General features: G+C 44.0%; 1 protein-coding gene across 9 annotated transcripts in view; it reads right to left on the bottom strand.

Annotated features, from left to right (window-relative positions):
• LOC127583636 (transmembrane protease serine 4-like) overlaps window positions 1-15,757 on the bottom strand; it is a 33,809-nt gene extending 18,052 nt beyond the window's left edge. Inside the window, exons 1-2 of one of the 9 annotated variants that reach the window (XM_052039823.1) lie at window positions 11,389-11,405; window positions 6,704-6,777 (exon numbers count right to left, since the gene is read on the bottom strand). Coding sequence is in view for 3 of the 9 variants with exons in the window: in XM_052039816.1 (XP_051895776.1) it covers window positions 9,845-9,934 (90 nt within the window). In the remaining 6 variants the exon portion in view is untranslated. The other 8 variants (XM_052039817.1, XM_052039822.1, XM_052039821.1 and 5 more) reach the window with 8 other exon arrangements.
• Window positions 15,758-19,287: the final 3,530 nt, after the last annotated feature.

The following is a 19,287-nucleotide window of genomic DNA, read 5'->3' as shown; positions in this document are numbered from 1 at the left end:
TGCCCACTGGCTTAACCTGTCTAAAATAGGCGATCCCTGGGTTACGAACAGCTGACTTGTGGACAACCGTACATACAAATGAGCTCCCAGTTTATTAAATTCAAAAGTCCATTCATTCCATACGTTCATTCCTACAAACAGAACTAGTTTTCTCTCTCTGCTTTTGTTCTTTCTTATCAGTCTGATGTGATTTTGTTGCCATTCATTACAATACTGTGGAGGTATGGTTACCATAGAGAGATTTTAGTGCATTTTCCAATTTATGGACAAAAGTGACTTATGGATATCTATAAAAAAAAGAGGAACTCATTCATTCCTGAGAAAGTTTTCACCTCTCTGCAAACTCCATCTTCCGTACAACTTGCTTCCTAACCTGCCCACCACCTACCCCCCGCACCTATCTTTGGATCAATACAATCCACTTGGTCCCTTCATCCAAGTCATTAATATAGATTGTAAGTAGTACTGGCCACTGCACTACTCCCAGTGATGCCTCTTGCCAAATTCAAATAACCCATCTATCCTGACAATGGCAGCTACTTCTGTACCCATATGAATATACTACCTCCTTTACAAAGTGATCTTACCTCATGCAGGAGTTTGTTTTATGTATATGTGGCACGTTTTCAAATGCCCTCTGGAAAACCACGTACATTAGATCTACAGATTCCACTTTTCCAACTGCCGATTATCTGCAGAGCTCAGACTTGTCAAACACCTTCCTTTTCATAAAACCACATTTACACTGCCTGATTGTATGATTTTCTAAATCTTGAGCCGCATCCTTAATGAAACATTTTGTTCTTCCTCCCCACTAGTTCCGCCCCCCATCCCCAAATAACATGTCAGATTACCTGGCCTATCATTTCGTGCTCTGTCTTCTTCCATTCTTGAACGGAGGCTTTATATCCGTGGCATTCCCAACTGCTAGGATCCTTGTAGAATCTGGGAAACTTTGGAAGCTCATGAAGGCTCAACACAGAGCACGGATGCAGGTGTGGCACCTTCAATGAACCCATTGATAGACACTACAACACCTGATCAGACTCCAAGTGACACTGGTGTCAAAGACCAACGAATCATTTAATCTTATAAAATTGTAAATGCTGTTCAACTAGTTTTCTTTAAACAGGAAACTGCCTTTGGAACATTGTGTATGCATTACACAGAACCTCCTTGAATAAATCAGACACACCTTTTAGAGCTCTACATTGCCCTTTCAAAAGATCTAAGAACCTGCAAGGTTAATTCCTGACAGTTCTCAAATACCCCATGGCACTACTTTCAGTTAACCTTTGGATAATGTTCAACATTTCATGCATAATCAAGACACAATAATTACTTGGATGCGGCTCTGTCAACCAGCTACTCCACTTGCTTTCTTCCTATTCTTCCATCATCTCCACTGTTTGTGATATTTATAAATGACTTGGATGAGGAAGTGAAGGGATGGGTTGCTAAGTTTGCAGCTGACACAAAGGTTGGAGGTGTTGTGGATAGTGTAAAAGATGGTTGTTGGTTACAACAGGATATAGACAGGATGCAGAGCCGGGCAGACAAATGGCAGATGGAGTTTGATTCGGAAAAATGTGAAGAGATCACTTTGGAAGATCGAACTTGAAGGCAGAGTACAAGGTTAATGGCAGGATTCTTACCAGTGTGAAGAAACAGAGGGATCTTGGGGGCCAAGTTCATAGATCCCTCAAAGGTGCTACGCAATTTGATAGGGTGGTTTAGAAGACAGTGTGCCGGCCTTCATTCGTCAAGGGATTGAGTTCAAGAGCTGTGAGGTAATGTTGTGGCTCTATGAAACTCTGGTTAGACCACACTTGGAATATTGTGTTCAGTTCTGGTCACCTCATTATAGGAAGGATGTGAAAGTTTTAAAGAGGGTACAGAGGAGATTTACCAGTATGCTGCCTGGATTAGAGAACATGTCTAATGAGGCAAGGTCGAGTGAGCTAGGGCTTCTCCTTAGAGCGATGGAGCATGAGAGGCAACTTGATAGAGATGTAAGATTATGAGGGGCATAGATAGAGTGGACAGCCAGCACCTTTTTCCCCAGGGCAGCAATGGCCATTAGAGGAGATTTATTTAAGATGAGAGGAGTAAAGTTCAGGGAAGATGTCAGAGGTAGGATTTTCCCCACAGAGAGTGGTGGGTGCCTGGAACCCACTGCCTGGGGTGGTGACAGAGTCTGATACAATAGAGTCATTTACAGGACTCTTAGATAGGCACATGGGTACAAGAAAAATGGAGGGTTATGGGCTGTGTAGGAGGGAAGGGTTAAATTGATCATGGAGTAGGCACAACACTGTGGGCTGAAGGGCCCATACTATACTGTACTGTTCTATGTTCTATGCTCCACCCTCCTGATTGGACTCAGGAAGATAAGAGTTCCCATCCCTCCAGGATTTTTCCATGGCTTCTCCCCATTGGCACTTTCCCCTTCTTGCTGTAGTCAGTTTCCGTCCACATAACCTCAGCACAGCTCCTCCCACGTCAAAGTCCCCAATTATTATTCCAAATTTCTTCCTAATCCACTTGAACGCAACTTGATTGAGCAAACTCTCAGATTTCCATACGCAAGTATGTGATTAGTCAGTGCTCATTCCAAACAATTATTATGTTTACAGTAGTTATTGGTCAAGTCTCCCTGCCAACGCCAGCTTTGACTAATGCTGCAAGGAACTTAAACCCAAAGCCTCCCAACTCCAATCTTAGTTTATGGCTTGAATTCTCACAGAAACAGGACGACATAAGTAGACAATTCAGCCCTTTAAGTCTGCTCAGTCACAGAATAAGATCATGGCTGATTTCCCATCATGATACCATATTCCCACCCTCCTTGATGCCATGTGCGTCTGGAAATTAATCTATCTTCTTGAATACATTAAGTCATTTGGCATACTCACTTTCTGGGGTAGAAAATTCCACAGAATTTCCTCAGAGAAAAGATCTCAATCCTAAATATTTCGCCCCATATCCTGAAACCTCCTCATTCTGAACACCCAGCCAGGGGAAACATCCTCTCCCACATCCATTCTGTCACAAAACACCATTACAAGTCACATGTGAACTTAACCACTCTCGGCAAGAAAAAGTGAACTCAGTGACCAAAGTGGTGGCAAGTTGGCCCATGGTACCTGTGCCATTCAAGAGCTAACCAACATTTCCCACTTTTCAACAATTAATCTGCAGCCTAGCATATCATGGCTCTTCAAGTAGACAGCCACCCATGAACACAAGAACGGAGTAGACCATCCAAGTCTGCCCCACTATTCAATATGATTATGGCTGACCTGGCCCAAGCCTCAACTCTGCTGTGGCAGTTCCACACAGAAGTCAATTCCATCACCTTCAAAGAATTTATCTATTCCCCTCTTTGGATACCACCAGACATCCACCCTCTACAATTCCTGGGCTGGACAATACCAGAGATTCACCACCCTGAGGAATCCAAATGCACCATAGATTTTAAATGGCTGCCACCCTATCTCATCACTATGCCACCTATTTCTAGGTTCTTTCACAAGTGGAAACATCTACACGTCCACTCTGTTATGACCACCAAGGATCCTGTATATTTCAAAGATCACCTCTCATTCTTCCAAATGCCGAAGAATATAGATCGAATATATTTAGCTATGCATGATGAAACAATCCTTTCATCCCACAAATTAGTCCTGTGGTTCTCTTCTGGACTGTTTCCAGTGCCAGCGTATCCTTTATTAGAAAGGAAATCAAAGTGCACACGATACTCCAGGTGTAGCCTCACCAACACCCTGCACCACTATAACTATGCTTATATTTTTAAACTCCAGCCCCCAAGCAAAAGGTTAATATACCATTTACCCTCAATTGCTTGCTGCGTCTGCACGCCAACCTTTTGTTTTTCATGTACAAGAATACTCAAATCCCTCTATACTGTTCAGTCACATTAAATGCTGGGCATTTCTGCCTCTACCAGCCTTTCAAGGATTTGGTCCCCACCACCTGCTGGGTGAAAAGAATGCTCATCTCCCCTCTAGACTTTGACCAATTATTTTAAATCTCTGCCCTTTTGATTTTTGCACTGGTAAAGGGAGACAAGTCCTTTCTATTTAGGGCCCTCAGTTTGATTCAGCAGAAGTCTCCCCTCAGCCTCCCATGTACCAAAAAAATCATCCCCAGCCTATTCAATCTTTCCTCAGCCAAAGTTTTCCAGTCTCAACAACATCCTCAAATTCATTTAAAAAGACAGCCTCTCCAATGCAATCATTCCCAATGTGCTGACCAGAAGTGTCAGCAATACTGAAGCCCGAGCCTATCAAGAATAGCCTACAGTTCCAGCATAACCTCTGTTCTTGCATCTTACACCTTGGCTAATACAGGAATGCATTCTGAACTCATTCCTTTCTTTTTTAAGAAAGAAACCACCTGACCTTTTTGCCTTACAATATTAAAGATCTGCAGACAAACACTCCAAGGTCCCTTTGTTCCTCCACACTACTCAATATGCCTAATATTTCATTTTCCATTGCCTCTTTTGGCCTTCACAAATGCATCACCTCACACATCTCTGGATTAAATTCTATTTTCTACCTTTCTGCACAACTAACCAGCCCATCTGTCCCCTCCCTATCAACCTTGTAGCCATTTTGTGTCTCACCCACAAACTACCTCTCCCCTTCCAATTACAAAAACATCATTACCCTCTGCTTCCCACCTTGGATCCCATATGCCCATGTTTTTGTTTTGACTAGCCTACCATGTGGGGTTTGTCTAAAGCCTTGAAGTCCATATTGAAAAACACCACCCCCATCAGGAGAAACAAAGGATTGCAGACGCTGGGATCTAGATGAAAAACACGATGATGCTGGAGGAACTCAGCAGGCCAGGCAGCATCCGTGGAGAAAAGCAGGTGGTCAATGTTTCAGGTCAGGACCCTTCTTCAGGGCTGAAGATCAGAAAAGGGGAAGCCCAATATATAGGAGGGAAAAGCAGAGCAGTGATAGGTGGACAAAAGAGGGGAGGTGGGGTGGGCACAAGGTGGTGATAGGTAGATGCAGGTAAGAGATAATGATAGGCAGGTGCGGGGTGGAGGGGAGAGCAGATCCACTGGGGGATGGGTCAAAGGCAAGGAGAGAACAGAAAGAGGGTAGAAAAAGAGGCTAGGAAAGGGAAGAAGAGAAGAAGCATGGGGGTGGGGGGGGTGGGGTGGGGTGGAGATTAAAGTGGGAGAATTCAATGTTCATGCCATTAGGCTACAAGATTCCAAGACGGAAAATGAGGTGCTGTTCCTTCAGTTTGCACTTGGAATTCTCCTGGCAGTAGAGGAGGCCGAGGACTGACGTATCAGTGATGGTGTGGGAGAGGGAGTTGAAGTGACTGGCAATGGGGAGACACAGGTCACGGTTATGGACAGAGTGCAGGTGTTCTGCGAAATGGTCACCCAGTCCACGTTTGGTCTCACAGTGTAGAGGAGGCCATACTTGGAGCACTGAATGCAGTAGATGATATTAAGGGAGGTGCAGGTGAATCTCTGTCTCACCTGAAAAGACTGTTTGAGTCCCTGGATGGAGGTGTAGGGGCAGGTGTTGCACCTCTGGCAAGGAGGTAGTGGAAAGTTCCCAGGATGGGAGCGGGATGGGTGGGAAGGGATGAACTAGGGAGTCGTGGAGAGAGCAGTCCCTAAAAAGGACAGAAAGGTGTGGGGAGGGGAAGATGTGCTTGGTGGTGGGGGCCCATGGGAGATGGCAGAAGTGCTGGAGAATGATGTGTTGGATACATAGGCTGGTGGGATGAAATGTGAGGACAAGGGGGACCCTACTCCATGTTGAGTCTGGGAGGGGTGGGGGTGAGAGCAGAGGTGTGGGAAATGGCAGAGATACGGGTGCGAGCTCTCTTGACCACTGTCGGTGGGGGGGGAGTGGTGTGGGGAAGCCCTGGTTAGAAAAGAAGTTGGACATCTCAGATGTCCACCCCCATCAACCCTCCTTGTTGCTCGACAAAAAATTCAAATCACTAGTCAGACTTTGCTTGACAAATCCATGCAGGCTTCCCAAGGTTAATATGGGTCTTTCTAAGTGAAGGTTTGTGCTGCCACTGAGAATTGGTTCCGAGAATTGTTCCATTAATGAAGTTAAGCTAACTGGCCTGGAATTACTTAATTTTCAAACAATGTCACTTGAGTAATTTTACTATTCCAGTAGTCAGGTCAAACTAAGAAATGGCCAAGACTTCTACAATTTTAATCACCTGATACACATTTCATCTGGTTCTGGCAAATATTAAGGGGATTTGCATCTTTGAATATCTCTTACAATACTTATCCCATCCAGTACTTCAACCTTCATTGTCCCTTGTTTCCTCCTATTAAGCTACTCAGAGACTGCACATGCCCACCTTCCCAGTTCTTGATCAGTGACCTTCCCAGCACATACCCAAAAGACAAGATGCCTTGTCTCAAATTTATACTGGGCACTGTTGGACCAATGAGGGAGACCAAAGAGAAGTCAGGAGGGTGGAACAATGAATTAAAGTCACAGAAGCTCAGGTTGCCCTTGCCAACTGAACAAAGCTGTTCCACAAATTGGTCACCCAATCTACATTTGGTTTCTCCAATATAAAAAGAGACCACATAACGAGTATCAAATTCAGTACACATTTAAATGGTTTAAAGGAGAAAAGAACAAAAGGATCTACGATTTCCAGTACACACCTAAAAACGTGGCCATGCATTTTCTACTCAACTCTGCTCCGCCATTTCGACAACACTTGCTGCAATGGAAGATTCTGAAAACAGCAGATGCACAAAAGACAGTAGGTCAACACCCAGAGGAAGACAAAGTACAGGATATACCTGGTGACACTGCAAGTTTACCCATAATACAAGTAACTGTGCTTTAAGTACCATAAAAGTGGCACATCAGAGATAGTGAAAGATACGACATGAAAGCAAGTTCCAGATTTCTAAATATCTCACACTGTCCTCTCGTTCACCAGAAAATCTTGCTGCACCTCTCCTGCAGGGATATGGGTCCCTTGAAGACTATTCACTGGACCACATCTTCTCCAGGTTTGAGCTCAGTAGAAAGTGCAAGTAGGCCAACCCTTTGCTCACTCAACATCCCCATCCACACCTTGATGGTACTGTTATGACCAGGAGACAAAGCACATTGACCCACAATACATTTAATACCCACAACACTTGACTTTGACAAATTATATCACCAACACTGCTCTCCCCTGCCACAACAACATCAAATATAATCCCTGGACCTTCCCTCCATTACCAATCTCAACTCCTCCCTACCATGACCTACAAACTGCTGAGATTTCTTTGACTATTGTCACTAAGAATGAGACTGTCCACGTGACTTTGGCAGCATTCCCCAAACCATGCGAATTGTTCAATACTTCCCAGTGTTGTTTTCCAAAAATGTACTTTGCATCTATACAAGAATTTACTGCACCAAACATATCATTCCACATGCTTTCAGTATTTATATTTAAATTTTTAAATTTTAAGTTCTGTTTACAGCGTGGTAACAGGGCCTTCTAGCCCAACAAGTCTGCACCGCCCATTTTAAACCCCCAAATTAACCTACCCGAACGTCTTTAGAATGTGGGAGGAAACCAGAGCACCCGGAGGAAACCCACACAGACATGGGAGAACGCACAAACTCCTTACAGACAGCGACGGGAATTGAACCCCGATCACTGGCACTGTAATAGCGTCACACCAACCGCTACGCTACCGTGCCGCCAACATGGGATCATTTCTTTCATCATAAGCATTCCATCGGTGACAAGCTTCACACAGGGCCACCCCTCCCTGTCCAGTGGGAGGTAAACACCATTGAGAGCTTTCCCTGTAGATCCTTTGCAGTGGTTGCACCAAGTATAGTCCCTCAGTGCAGTCCTGCACCATGGAACATGCCAGCCTGCAGCATTCTGTTGTAGACAAAGGTTTGTACCAGAAGCCCAGCAAGTTTCAGGTAGACCAGGGGACATCCATCAAGTTGATGATCATCTGGAGCAGTTGACGTTGTCTCAATGGTTTATGGGCTGCTGCCAGGATACAGAGTCCCGTGTTATGCAGCCGCTCTGGATGATTGTCAACAAAGGCTGTTGCATCCCTTTCAACTCCTTCAGGGCAAACACACCAAAGGGAAATTGATGATGGTCTCACCTACACCACAAGGTTTGAGGCTCCAGCTATGCATGACTGGCCTGATAGAGAGATTCCTTCTCATCACCAACTAAGGTCTTGGTCCTTGTTTGAAACCTCTGGTGATGAAGAATTCTGCCAAGTAACCGTCAGTTTGCTCAGGGAACCATCTCCTTCTCCTACAGATCCTCAAGGATATTCCTTGTGGTCAAAGGTGCTTTGGACCCGTGCCATGTACAGCAACACCAAGAGCATCTTGCCCCTAATGACCCCCACCCCCCACAACTGAGAGATTGAGAGGAAGCACCACCCACATTCCCAATTTCCATTTCACCATGGCAACATGTTCCACCCAATTCTGTGTGTCCCTGGCTCCTTTGAATCACATTCCCAGCACCTTCAATTTACCAGACTGGATGGTGAAGGGAATAAAGGATAAGTCAGACCAGTGACCAAAGAATGTGGCCTCACTTTTGCAGTGATTTACTCTGGCTCCTGAGACCAGTTCAAAGATACTCAATGTATGGACCAGCAGTGGGTCAAAGCAGAAGGCTGTGACATCATCCACGGACAGGGAGGCTTTGACACAGGATCAGTGAGATCATTACTCCCCTTACATCCATGTCCTACCGGAGGGATTCCAATCTTTCTACAAGACACAGCCTCATCAGTCCAGAGGTGAGGAGTTCCGCACTGGCCCCTTTCAAAACTGACTTCAGTAACATCGAACTGGGTTCTGAAAGTTAACCCGGTGGAACTGACCAATGAAATAAAGCTACATGCCGTCCACAGCTACAAATAGTTCATTTTTTTACAGACCTCAAGTTGATTTTGGCCATAAATTGGAAAATACACACACAAGAAAAAGAATCACTGGATATGGTAACCATACCTCAACAATGTTGCAATGAATGGCATCAAAACACTCAAGACTCATAAGAAAGAATTACTAAAAGTGGAGGGAGGAAACTAGTTCTGCCATTTGTTGGGATGAATGTACATACGTCAGACTTTTGAATTTAATATTACGAAAGCTCAGTCATATGGACAGGTGTCCTTAACTCAGACGTTTGTTACCCAACTACAGTGTGTATTGCGATGCTTTAGGTCTGAAGAAAGCGGCACTCAAGATAACTGAGAAACACAAATGATCTGATTCTCAGACTCAGGCTCACAGACTCCAAACCAAATTATTCCATATTAATTCAATTCTTAGGAACAGTTATTGGTATTTGTACCGAGGTACAGTGAAAAACTTGTCTTCCATACCGATCGTACAGGTCAATTCATTACACAGTGCAGTTACATTGAGTTAGTACAGAGTGCATTGATGCAGTAAAGGTAAAAACAATAGTACAGAGTAAAGTGTCACAGCTATTCCCCTGCTCAAGATTTGAATTCTACTCCCACATTTGGAAAATTTTCAAAACTTCTGCAGTATCTACAAGAACAAAAGCTTGCCTGACTTGTACTTACAATCACCACAGAAGATGGCCTTCCTCGGAATTTCCCTTTGCTTGTTAGTACAGTACCTCAATTTAAAACCTTAGTTCCTTCTACGATCTGAAACCTTTGAAATTCCAAACTTGCCATTGCTTTATCACTGCTTCCTCATTTACAGAAGTTTAATAAAGCAAAGACAAGAAATATTTTCCTTTCACACTTAAATGTCACGGAGGTGAACCATACCAGCTGCATCGAGGGCTTGAATGAGGAAGCTATGGTTTCTTCGCACCTGTAGAGCATTAACTTCCGGACTTTGCCCAAGCACTTTGACATATAACCTAAACCATCGAAATTAACTGCGCCACTTTACAACCTTGTCACATAATCAATTGGAGATGCTTGAACCACTGAGGAAACGTTTGACAAGGTTGAGATTCACCAGTGGAAATGTGTCATTAAGCTGAGAAAGCAACAATTCAGCCCATTGTACATGTGCCAGCTCTTTGAAAGCACGATCTAATTAGTCCGCCACCTCCACCTCAGCTCTTTCCCCAAACACTTCAAGCTTTCATTCAACTGAACGTTACCATTCAATCTGCTTCAGCTACAGAGTCATTGAGTTGTGGATTATAACTCATGGTATGAGAAGCTTTCCCTATTTCACCTCCAGTTCTTTGGCCATTTATCTAAGCCCAAGTTGTCTGGTTAGCAAAAAACATCCTGCTAATGAATTTTGCATTTGGCTTTAAATCCAAGAGGGTTATGCCAAAAACAACGTGAGCACTTCCATTGAGCATATTTTGTATTGGGTTCAGATTCAATCTGCATGAATTAGGCCTTGTCCAAAAACCCTCAGGGGGAGATTTTGCTAGTTTGGGAAAGCTCTCCAAACTGTACTGTTCTCAGGCACTTACCTGCACTCCTTAAAGCATTTCAGATCAAAGAACATACAATGTCTTTTGAACATTTCTAGTACAGATTTCATTTGGATTAAGCACAGACAGGAAAATAGACACACGTTTCTTAAATATATCAAAGAATGCATTTTAAATGGAAGAAAGAAGATAAAGCAATTGCTGGTCTCAACCTGAAAGGTCAACTGTCCATTTCCCTCCACAGATGCTACCTGACCTACTGAGTACTTACTTCCAGCACCTTGTTGGTTGCAGTTGCATTCTCTTGCACTGATCAGTCTTTGTTGATACAAAGATTTAATGTTTGTGAAAGATAATTAAGTGTCATCAGACAGAAAGTTGAAAGTTCTAACCCAAGTTCTGAGTTCAATTTACACAGCTGCAAAGTTGGAGTTTCACTTCACATGGTTTTAAATAATCTCGGATTCCCAGGTATTGCCCTCTTCCTATCAAGAGCATGCATTGTGTCAGGTTGCTTCTGCGCATACAAATTGATTACAACATCCAGCATCTGGTATGAGGATGCCAAACATCCAGATTGTCCCAGGCTCTCCAAGAAACTGGGGCAGCTGTGGTAACAGCCAGTAGAGATGCTACCTCACAGCTCCAGTGACTCAGATTCGATCCTGACTTTCAGTGGTATCTATGTGGAGTTTGCACAATCTCCCTGCAATCACACAGGTCCCCTCTGGGCACTCTGGTTTCCTCCCACATCCCAAGGACATTCATAATTGGCCAAATGTGTGGGTGAATCTCCAGGAGTTGACAGGAATGTGCAGAGGACAGAATGGGATTACTGGAAAAGGGTATTTAATGATCGGCACAGACTCAGTGGGCTAAAGTTTGCCTCTCTGCAAAAGTTTACAACCATACCTCAACTTTTCATTAATGCAGTTCCTCGGCTTCAAGATCTTTCTCAGCAGCAGGTAAAAGATGCCTTAGGCTCGAGAACTCAGCAGTTGGTGGAAGCTGCCTGATATTTGAAAGTTGCCTGACCACATTTATTTTCCAGTATTTCCTCTCCCACTTCTCCCATCCCCCTCCACTCGTGATCCAAATTTGCATATTACATAGTTCCTTTGCAGGTAATTCAGTAATTTGATAACGCAGGGTGTTAATCATTAATTTCTCACAATTTACACAATGTACAAATAACATGGAAAATCATTTCATTCACATATTTCAATACACAATGCAGGGAAACCGACTCCCTTCTTCCACCAGGTCTATCCAAATTCCCACAGAGGTAGCCCAGGATCTTGGATACTTTGCATTAAAACAATGAAGCAATGCGTGTGGATTTTACATATTCTCCCTGTGACTGCATGGGTTCCTTCCGTGTATTTGTTTTCTTCTACATCTCCCTGGTAAATTTATTGGCAAAGAAAATCAAGGGGGAGTTGATGGGCATGTGTGAGAGAATAAACTGCAGGGGTACAGAGAAGTGAAGTGGGAGCCAGTGTTCACTGAATAGCTTCCTGTATCATTATCAAAGCTAAAATCTATTGTTGAATCAATACAGCACTTTGGACAGTACATGGTTGGAGAACGGACACTTTTAGGTTCCACACTGTATGAAGGATGTTGAGGGAACAGATTCACATCTACCATGCCCAGTCTGAAGGAGAAATAAAAAAGGGTCTGGTAATTTAGGGCTGGATTCATTAGAGCAGGGGAGTGTATGGAAAAAATTAAGAGCTTAAATGATTAATTCGAGCAAAATCAATGGGAATAGATTTCCAAAGTTTGACGGAATTCCAATGAATGGCCATGGATACAAGAGTAAATGCAAGGAATTGAGATTTAGGACAGCAGTTTCATACAACATTGTGGCTCAGAAATCTTTTTTGTTTGGGACTGGAGCCATATACAAGACCAGACTGCTTGAGGGCAGCTGGTTGTTTTTTTTTAATTATGAAGGACATTAGTGAACTAGTTGTGTTTTTAAACAAAAGCTTTTCATTTACAAATCCCAATGAAAGGGAGAACCCATTGTTGACCAAAAGCCCAACTGGAGGAGATGCTCAAATGTCAGCTACAGAAACCTGACAAAGTCTACAAAGAAATCCCAAGAAATGCTACAGGCAACTGTTGTACAGAGACACAATGGGTCAGGGTACAGGACAATATCGACAGAGGAGTGCTAAGGTTATGAGTTCAGGTCTTGGTTACAGCACATCTTTCTGTCCCTGCACAAGTGGCCAGCAAGAGGGAGTGTGTGACTGAGACCACAGGTTGTTTGGGCCTTTATACATCTTGTGGAAAACCTTCATAAAATAACCTGGACCCTCCAGCAATTCAGGATTAATTCACCAGGACACCTTCCAACAAACATGCTGGAATTGGGAAGTGGTGGGGCAGGGAAGGGGGCAAGAAAAAAAATCAGAGGGCATTAAAAAATATTTTTTGCTTTTTCTTTTGAAATCTTAATGGTTAGGTGATCCAATTGGATTATTTTTCCATTACTGTGGAGGTAGGATACTTGAAGGATAAACAGTGTCAGGAGTGTAGAGGAGGAGTAATTTGAGGGAAGAAATCAGGCAATGAAACTTCCAGCAATTGGCCCAATCAGACAGCAACTCTAAGAACTGGTGGGCACTGCCAGGGACTAGAGGGCTTGGCAGACAGAATTATATTGTTGTTTACTTACACTGGCTGCCAGTCTTGCAAAACCACAATTTTAAAACAATCTTCCTGGCTTTTAGCTTCCTCTACGGTCAATCCCTTCCCACTCTCTGCAATCTCAAAAGACTCTACAACCCTCCAAGTAAAGCATGCTCTTCTAGCTCTTGAACAGACCCAATTCCATCTGTCCAATAGAATTCCTTCCTCCAAAGACCTCTGTCCTTGACCAAGTGTTTGGAATGCCACACCAGTATCTACTTACATGGCTTAGTATTAAGTTATTTGTGACAACACTCTTGGTGAAAATATTATTATGTTAAATTTGCAGCACAAATGCAAGTTGTTTCAGTTATTTCTTTGATCAGTTTCCTTTTTTATGCTTAAATGTTATTAATTTAAAAGATAGCCCATTTCTTTACTATTTGCTCACTTTTGCCAGGGCAACTTAGTACAGGCTTTGGTAATATTACAAAAAGGTCAGCAAGTTTGCATGATAAATGAAAAACACGATGATGCTGGAGGAACTCAGCAGGCCAGGCAGCATCCGTGGAGAAAAGCAGGTGGTCAACGTTTCAGGTCAGGACCCTCTTCAGGAAAAGGGGAAGCCCAATATATAGGAGGGAAAAGCAGAGCAGAGCTAGGTGGACAAAAGAGGGGAGGCGGGGTGGGCACAAGGTGGTGATAGGTAGATGCAGGTAAGAGATGGTGATAGGCAGGTGCAGGGGAGGGGGGTAGAGCAGATCCACCGGAGGATGGGTCAAAGGTAAGGAAAGAAAGGAAAAGAGGTAGGAAAAATAGGCTAGGAATAATTCTCCCACTAAGTAATCCTCCCACACCTTCCCTACAAGCCCCAACCCCACCATGCTTCTTCCCTTTCCTAGCCTTTTTTTTCCAACCTTTTTTCCTCTCTCCTTAGCTTTGACCCGTCCCCCAGTGGATCTGCTCTCCCCTCCACCCCACACCTGCCTATCATTATCTCTTACCTGCATCTACCTATCACCACCTTGTGCCCACCCCACCTCCCCTCTTTTGTCCACCTATCACTGCTCTGCTTTTGCCTCCTATATATTGGGCTTCCCCTTTCCTCATCTTCAGTCCTGAAGGGTCCTGAACAGAAATGTTGACCACCTGCTTTTCTCCATGGATGCTGCCTGGCCTGCTGAGTTCCTCCAGCATCATCTTGTTTCTCATCTAGATTCCAGCATCTACAGACTTTTGTTTCGCATGATAAATGACATTAGTCATTTGTTAGCGATGTTTGAAGGATAAATATTGGCCCCATGAGTCATTCTCAATGCTACCCCAGCGTACTAAGAAAAATACAAGTCTGCATGTAACATCACTAAAACAAATTATCTGAGCAATATGTTACTGCCAACCTACCGTACAAATTAGCAGCCACGTTGTTCACATCACAACAGTATGGTGTCCTTCATTGGCTGTGAAGATGCTATAGAAATGCAAGTCTTTCTTTTATTTTGCACACAAGCCAGTACCCAGCCACAACAGGAAATCACAGGGACTAAAATGGCTTTCAGGAATAGAGCGATGAGCTGTTCACTAGAGGAGTGTCAGGAGATCTGGATGGCAGGGATACAGGATGTTTGTGTACTCCTTTAAAGAGAGTAGCCCCTCCCATTCAGATCGATGTGCTCCCATCCCCCACTGTCACCATTTTACCAGCCCTCACTCAGTTTCTCTAAAATCCCCTGCTCTTCACTGCCTCCCTAACCCCTGCTCTCTCATCTATTCTGTTTTGTTTGGGGTCCCAGTGGTAAATCTCCTTCCTGGATTACGCCCAGAAATACTAACCCGCTGCTTCTCGTTGCAGGTTGCTGCTGGCATGTGTATTTATATTCCACTGCCTGTGATACACGTCTCAATGTTACACCTGACCAGTCAGTCCCATTGTACCACACTGACCAGGTGGAGGGTAAACAGAATCACCCAGGTCTCCTCCTCCTGATCACATGACCATCTGCATCCCGTGTCTGTAAGTGAGGTCGATAAGTCCATCACGCTCTGCTGCAAAACCTCCATGATAGAACCAACACACAAAAGCAAGTACCACCTAAGGAGGCCATGGTCTATCACTCAAGTACCTGGATCCACACCTGGGGCAAGGGCAAGACAAGAATTAGCAAGTGTAAGGTGAATTAAGACAGGTTAATGATTAAGAGTCCAAATTGCCACTGAACTAACAGCAAGGAGGAAGCTGTTGACTTAAGGCCAATATTATCCTTGACTTCACAAAACCCAGTTAAAATGACTCAGGAATGCTTTGGAACACATCAACGTTTAAAGCAGCAACAATCCAGAACCAGCCTGCACCTTCTCATCTTGCGCGATAACAAAGAGACAGAATTAGCAAGCACAGACTGCCGTAGGTGTTTGGTCTCCTACAAGCTTGAGCTCATTTGAAAAAATATAAACGAAAGACAATTTAACCTGCTCCAGTGATAAGAACAAGAAAGCTGCCACATACCTTTCGAGACTTTTTAACCATTATTGCGACTGCAGAAGTTCTCAGGACGAAAAGATTCCCTCCAAGTTTCAGGCAGGAAGTTTCGTACTAAGCTCCAGCACAAGAAGATGATGTCACACTCCTGCAGGAAAGCCCAGGTGAGCAGAGTATACCAAGTAACATGACAGTACGCCAGGATTAAGACAGCCCTGGATTCCTACCCCACCCACTGCAGCACAACACAAAGTACATGTTATGTACGTGTAGCCACAGGTAGAGAAACATTTTATAAATAGAACAGACGCAGCAGTGACTCAGAGGTTAACAATAGCATTTTCAATCCGAGTCAAATGACTTTGGTTTCATGCCCCCACTTCAGAGACCTGGGTCTATAATTGGAGTTAATAGCCAAGATGAACCAGGCTATGCAAAGGCAGGCTTGTGCCCTTCGCAAACAAAAGTTGGCCAAGCTTCATACCCCAACATGCCATAAGAAGCAAGTTCTTTTTTAATAAGTGAAAGAATTTTTCATTTGGAGAATCAAACAAGATGGACTTCACTCGCCCAAGGAACAGACAACACAATGGCATGCACTTCAGAGAATTTATCTGTGTTTGCTGCACTGAAATGTAGTGTAGCTGTCAGTAAGATTCACAAGTCAACATAGAAGTAACAAATGTGGTTCCACCAAATCTGGATTTGTCACCAACAGATTTTGAATCTATAAGGGCATCAGAATCATCACAGGACTAACATCCATTCACCAACCTTGCAGAATGCCAATAAACTCAGATTTTCTCCAAACCATTTTTGTTATAATTGTTGACTGTCAAACAAAATGACATTTCAGTGATGACAATGGACTCGTTCACAAGACCTAGAAACTCAGGTCCAGATAAAGAAGGTACAATCAGAAGGTGAGTTGTGTCTGATTTTTGAGTTTATAGATGAGAGTTCAGGGCAAATTTTGGCAATTGCAAAGTCACTGCAGACCAGAGTGATCACCTGTAGGCATGGGAACAGACTCCTTCGAGTGATCGCCCAGGCAAGTGATCTGAAGGGCCTGTTTTGTGCTGTATGGTTTATCTAGAGTTTAATGGAATTACACAGATGAGTAATATGTTAAAGAGAATTGCAGATTAGTATATGCAAGTACAATATATAATTAAAGAAATACCAAATAGGGAAAAAAAATTGCAAATGGAAATTTGAAAACAAACAAAAAATGCTGGAAACCTCAGTAGGTCACGCAGCATCTGTGGAATGAAAGGATTAATATTTCAGATCCAAAACCTTTCCTTGGAACATTCTGACAAAGGGTTCACACCTGAAATGTGAACTTTCTCTTTCCACAGATGCTGCCAGATCTGCTGAGGGTTTCCAGAATTTTCTGTTTATTGAAGTAATACCAAGCTGTGCTGCTTTGCAAGCCTTGATCAGTTTTACCCCTCCTGGATACATTCACGTTAAATCAGGAATCACAGAGGGGAAGGGAGGGGAGCAGACGACCTACAAAATATAGACAGTACACATGCAACACTGTCCAAATTGCCATCTTACAGATGCCTCAGCAAACTAAGACCCCATCTGCTCTCTCAAGTGGATGTACAGAATTTCACAACATCATAAACAACATCAGGGATGTCGCTGGTGGCCTGGACTATATTTATACCTTACATACTGTCCCAAAGTAGACGATTGGTCCTTAATCAGCATGAATTGGCTGCTATGTTTCCAATATTTCAACAGTAACCACATTTTAAGACTATGCCATTAGCTGCAAAACACTTAGGGGTGTTGTTTGATTACAAGCAAAGTCTTCCTTTAAGTGTACATATCTTCTGACTTGGAGGCAAGGAAGCAACTAAGTACATGAAAAAATATAATGAAAAGAAACCCCACTGTTGCAATCATTCACTGCCATAGAGACACAGATTGGGAAATTGCTCAGTGCTGTTCTCAGAGTGAGCTGTAACAGCAGTGCAAGGGTTAATGTTGCCATGCCATTGTCAAAGCATGAACCTGACTCAACCAGACATTATTGCCCTGGAGACAAATACGTATTCAATGGAACGGAACTTGACAGCCGTCTGGAAGCAGAGCCAGGTTCTCTCTCCCCCACTTCCCCTTCTCTGAATCTCTTTAGGTTTTGTCCATCTACAAAATCTCTAAGTCAACCACCACCTTTCCACTAATGTCCTACAGAGTGCTTCTGGATTGTTTTATTTTCCCCTTTATGATTCAGTAAAACTGCTGTCACATTTCACGTTGAACGCTGTAGGTAAACGCACTGCAGTACTGAGATATCCAGACCCTGTGACATCTATCCCACACCCCATCTAACCTAATGTGCATCTAATCACAGCTGGGTGGCAAATAGGGCTGCTGGAATTAGCCTCATCCTCCTGTGGGGATACAAACCAAACAGAAATAAGCTGTTTCTACAGACAACAGGGCAGTTAACCAGAGGGCTTAGACTGAAGATAATTGGTGCATGAACCAGAAAACGAGAAGGTTATATTTAAAACACAGCTGTGTTGAACTGGAAAGGTAGTGCAATCAGATTCAATAATAACTTTCAAAAGACAATGGTTCAATACTAAAATGGGAAAAATTTGGAGAGCCAAGCAAAAGAGTGGTATATTGAGTACTAACCCACTGATACCAAAGAGCTGGAACAACCATAAATGAGGCAAATGGTCTAGGTACAACACACACAAAATGCTGGAGGAACTCAGCAGGTCAGGCAGCATCTATGCAGGGAAATAAACAGTCGACATTTTGGGCCGAGACCCTTCATCAGGACTGCAAAGGAAGAGGAGAGAAGCCAGAATAAAAGGGTGGGGGGGGGGCGGGGGGGGAGGAGCACGAGCTGGCAGGTGAGAGGCAAGTCCAGGTGAGAGGCAAGTCCAGGTGAGAGGGGGAAGGTAGGCAGGTGGGGACTGGGGAACTGAAAGTGATGGAGAGCATGCAAAGTGTCACAGATGTAGGTGGGAAGTGACTGAACCAAGGGGGACAAAATAGAGTCGAGATACAAAGACAGAAGTTCAGTTTGGTTGGTAGATAATCCCCGTTACCTTGACATCTTTTTACAAACCCACTGACTCCCCCAGTTGCCTTGATGACACCTCTTCCCACCCTGTCACTTGCAAGGATGCCATCCCCTTCTCCCAGTTCCTCCGCTGCATCTGTTCCCATGAGGAGGCTTTCCACTCCAGGCCTCTTTTCAGAAAACAGGGTTTCCCCTCCACTACTAACAGTGCAGCCTTCACCCATATCTCCTCCATTTCCCATATGTCTGCCCTCACTCCATCACACCCCCCCCCCACCAGACAAAACAGGGATAGGGTTCCCTGTTCTCACCTACCACCCTACTAGCCTCTGCATCCAACGCATCATCCTCTGCAACTTCCACCATCTCCAACGGGATCCCACCACCAGGCACATCTCCCCTCTCCGCTTTCCACAGGGATTACTGTCTCAATGACTCACTTGTCCGCTTGCCCCTCCCCACCGATCACCCTCATGGCATTTATCCCAGCAACAGTGCTAAGTGTTACACCTGCTCCTACACCTCCTCCCTCACCACCATCCAGGGCCCCAAACATGCCTTCCAGGTGAGGCAGCGCTTCGGCTGCAAATCTGTCAGCGTCATTTACTGTATCCGGTGCCACTTCTTCTAC

Source organism: Pristis pectinata, chromosome 27 (assembly GCF_009764475.1).
Source record: "Pristis pectinata isolate sPriPec2 chromosome 27, sPriPec2.1.pri, whole genome shotgun sequence".
Classification (NCBI taxonomy): domain Eukaryota; kingdom Metazoa; phylum Chordata; class Chondrichthyes; order Rhinopristiformes; family Pristidae; genus Pristis; species Pristis pectinata.
This window is presented reverse-complemented; position numbering and strand designations above follow the sequence as displayed.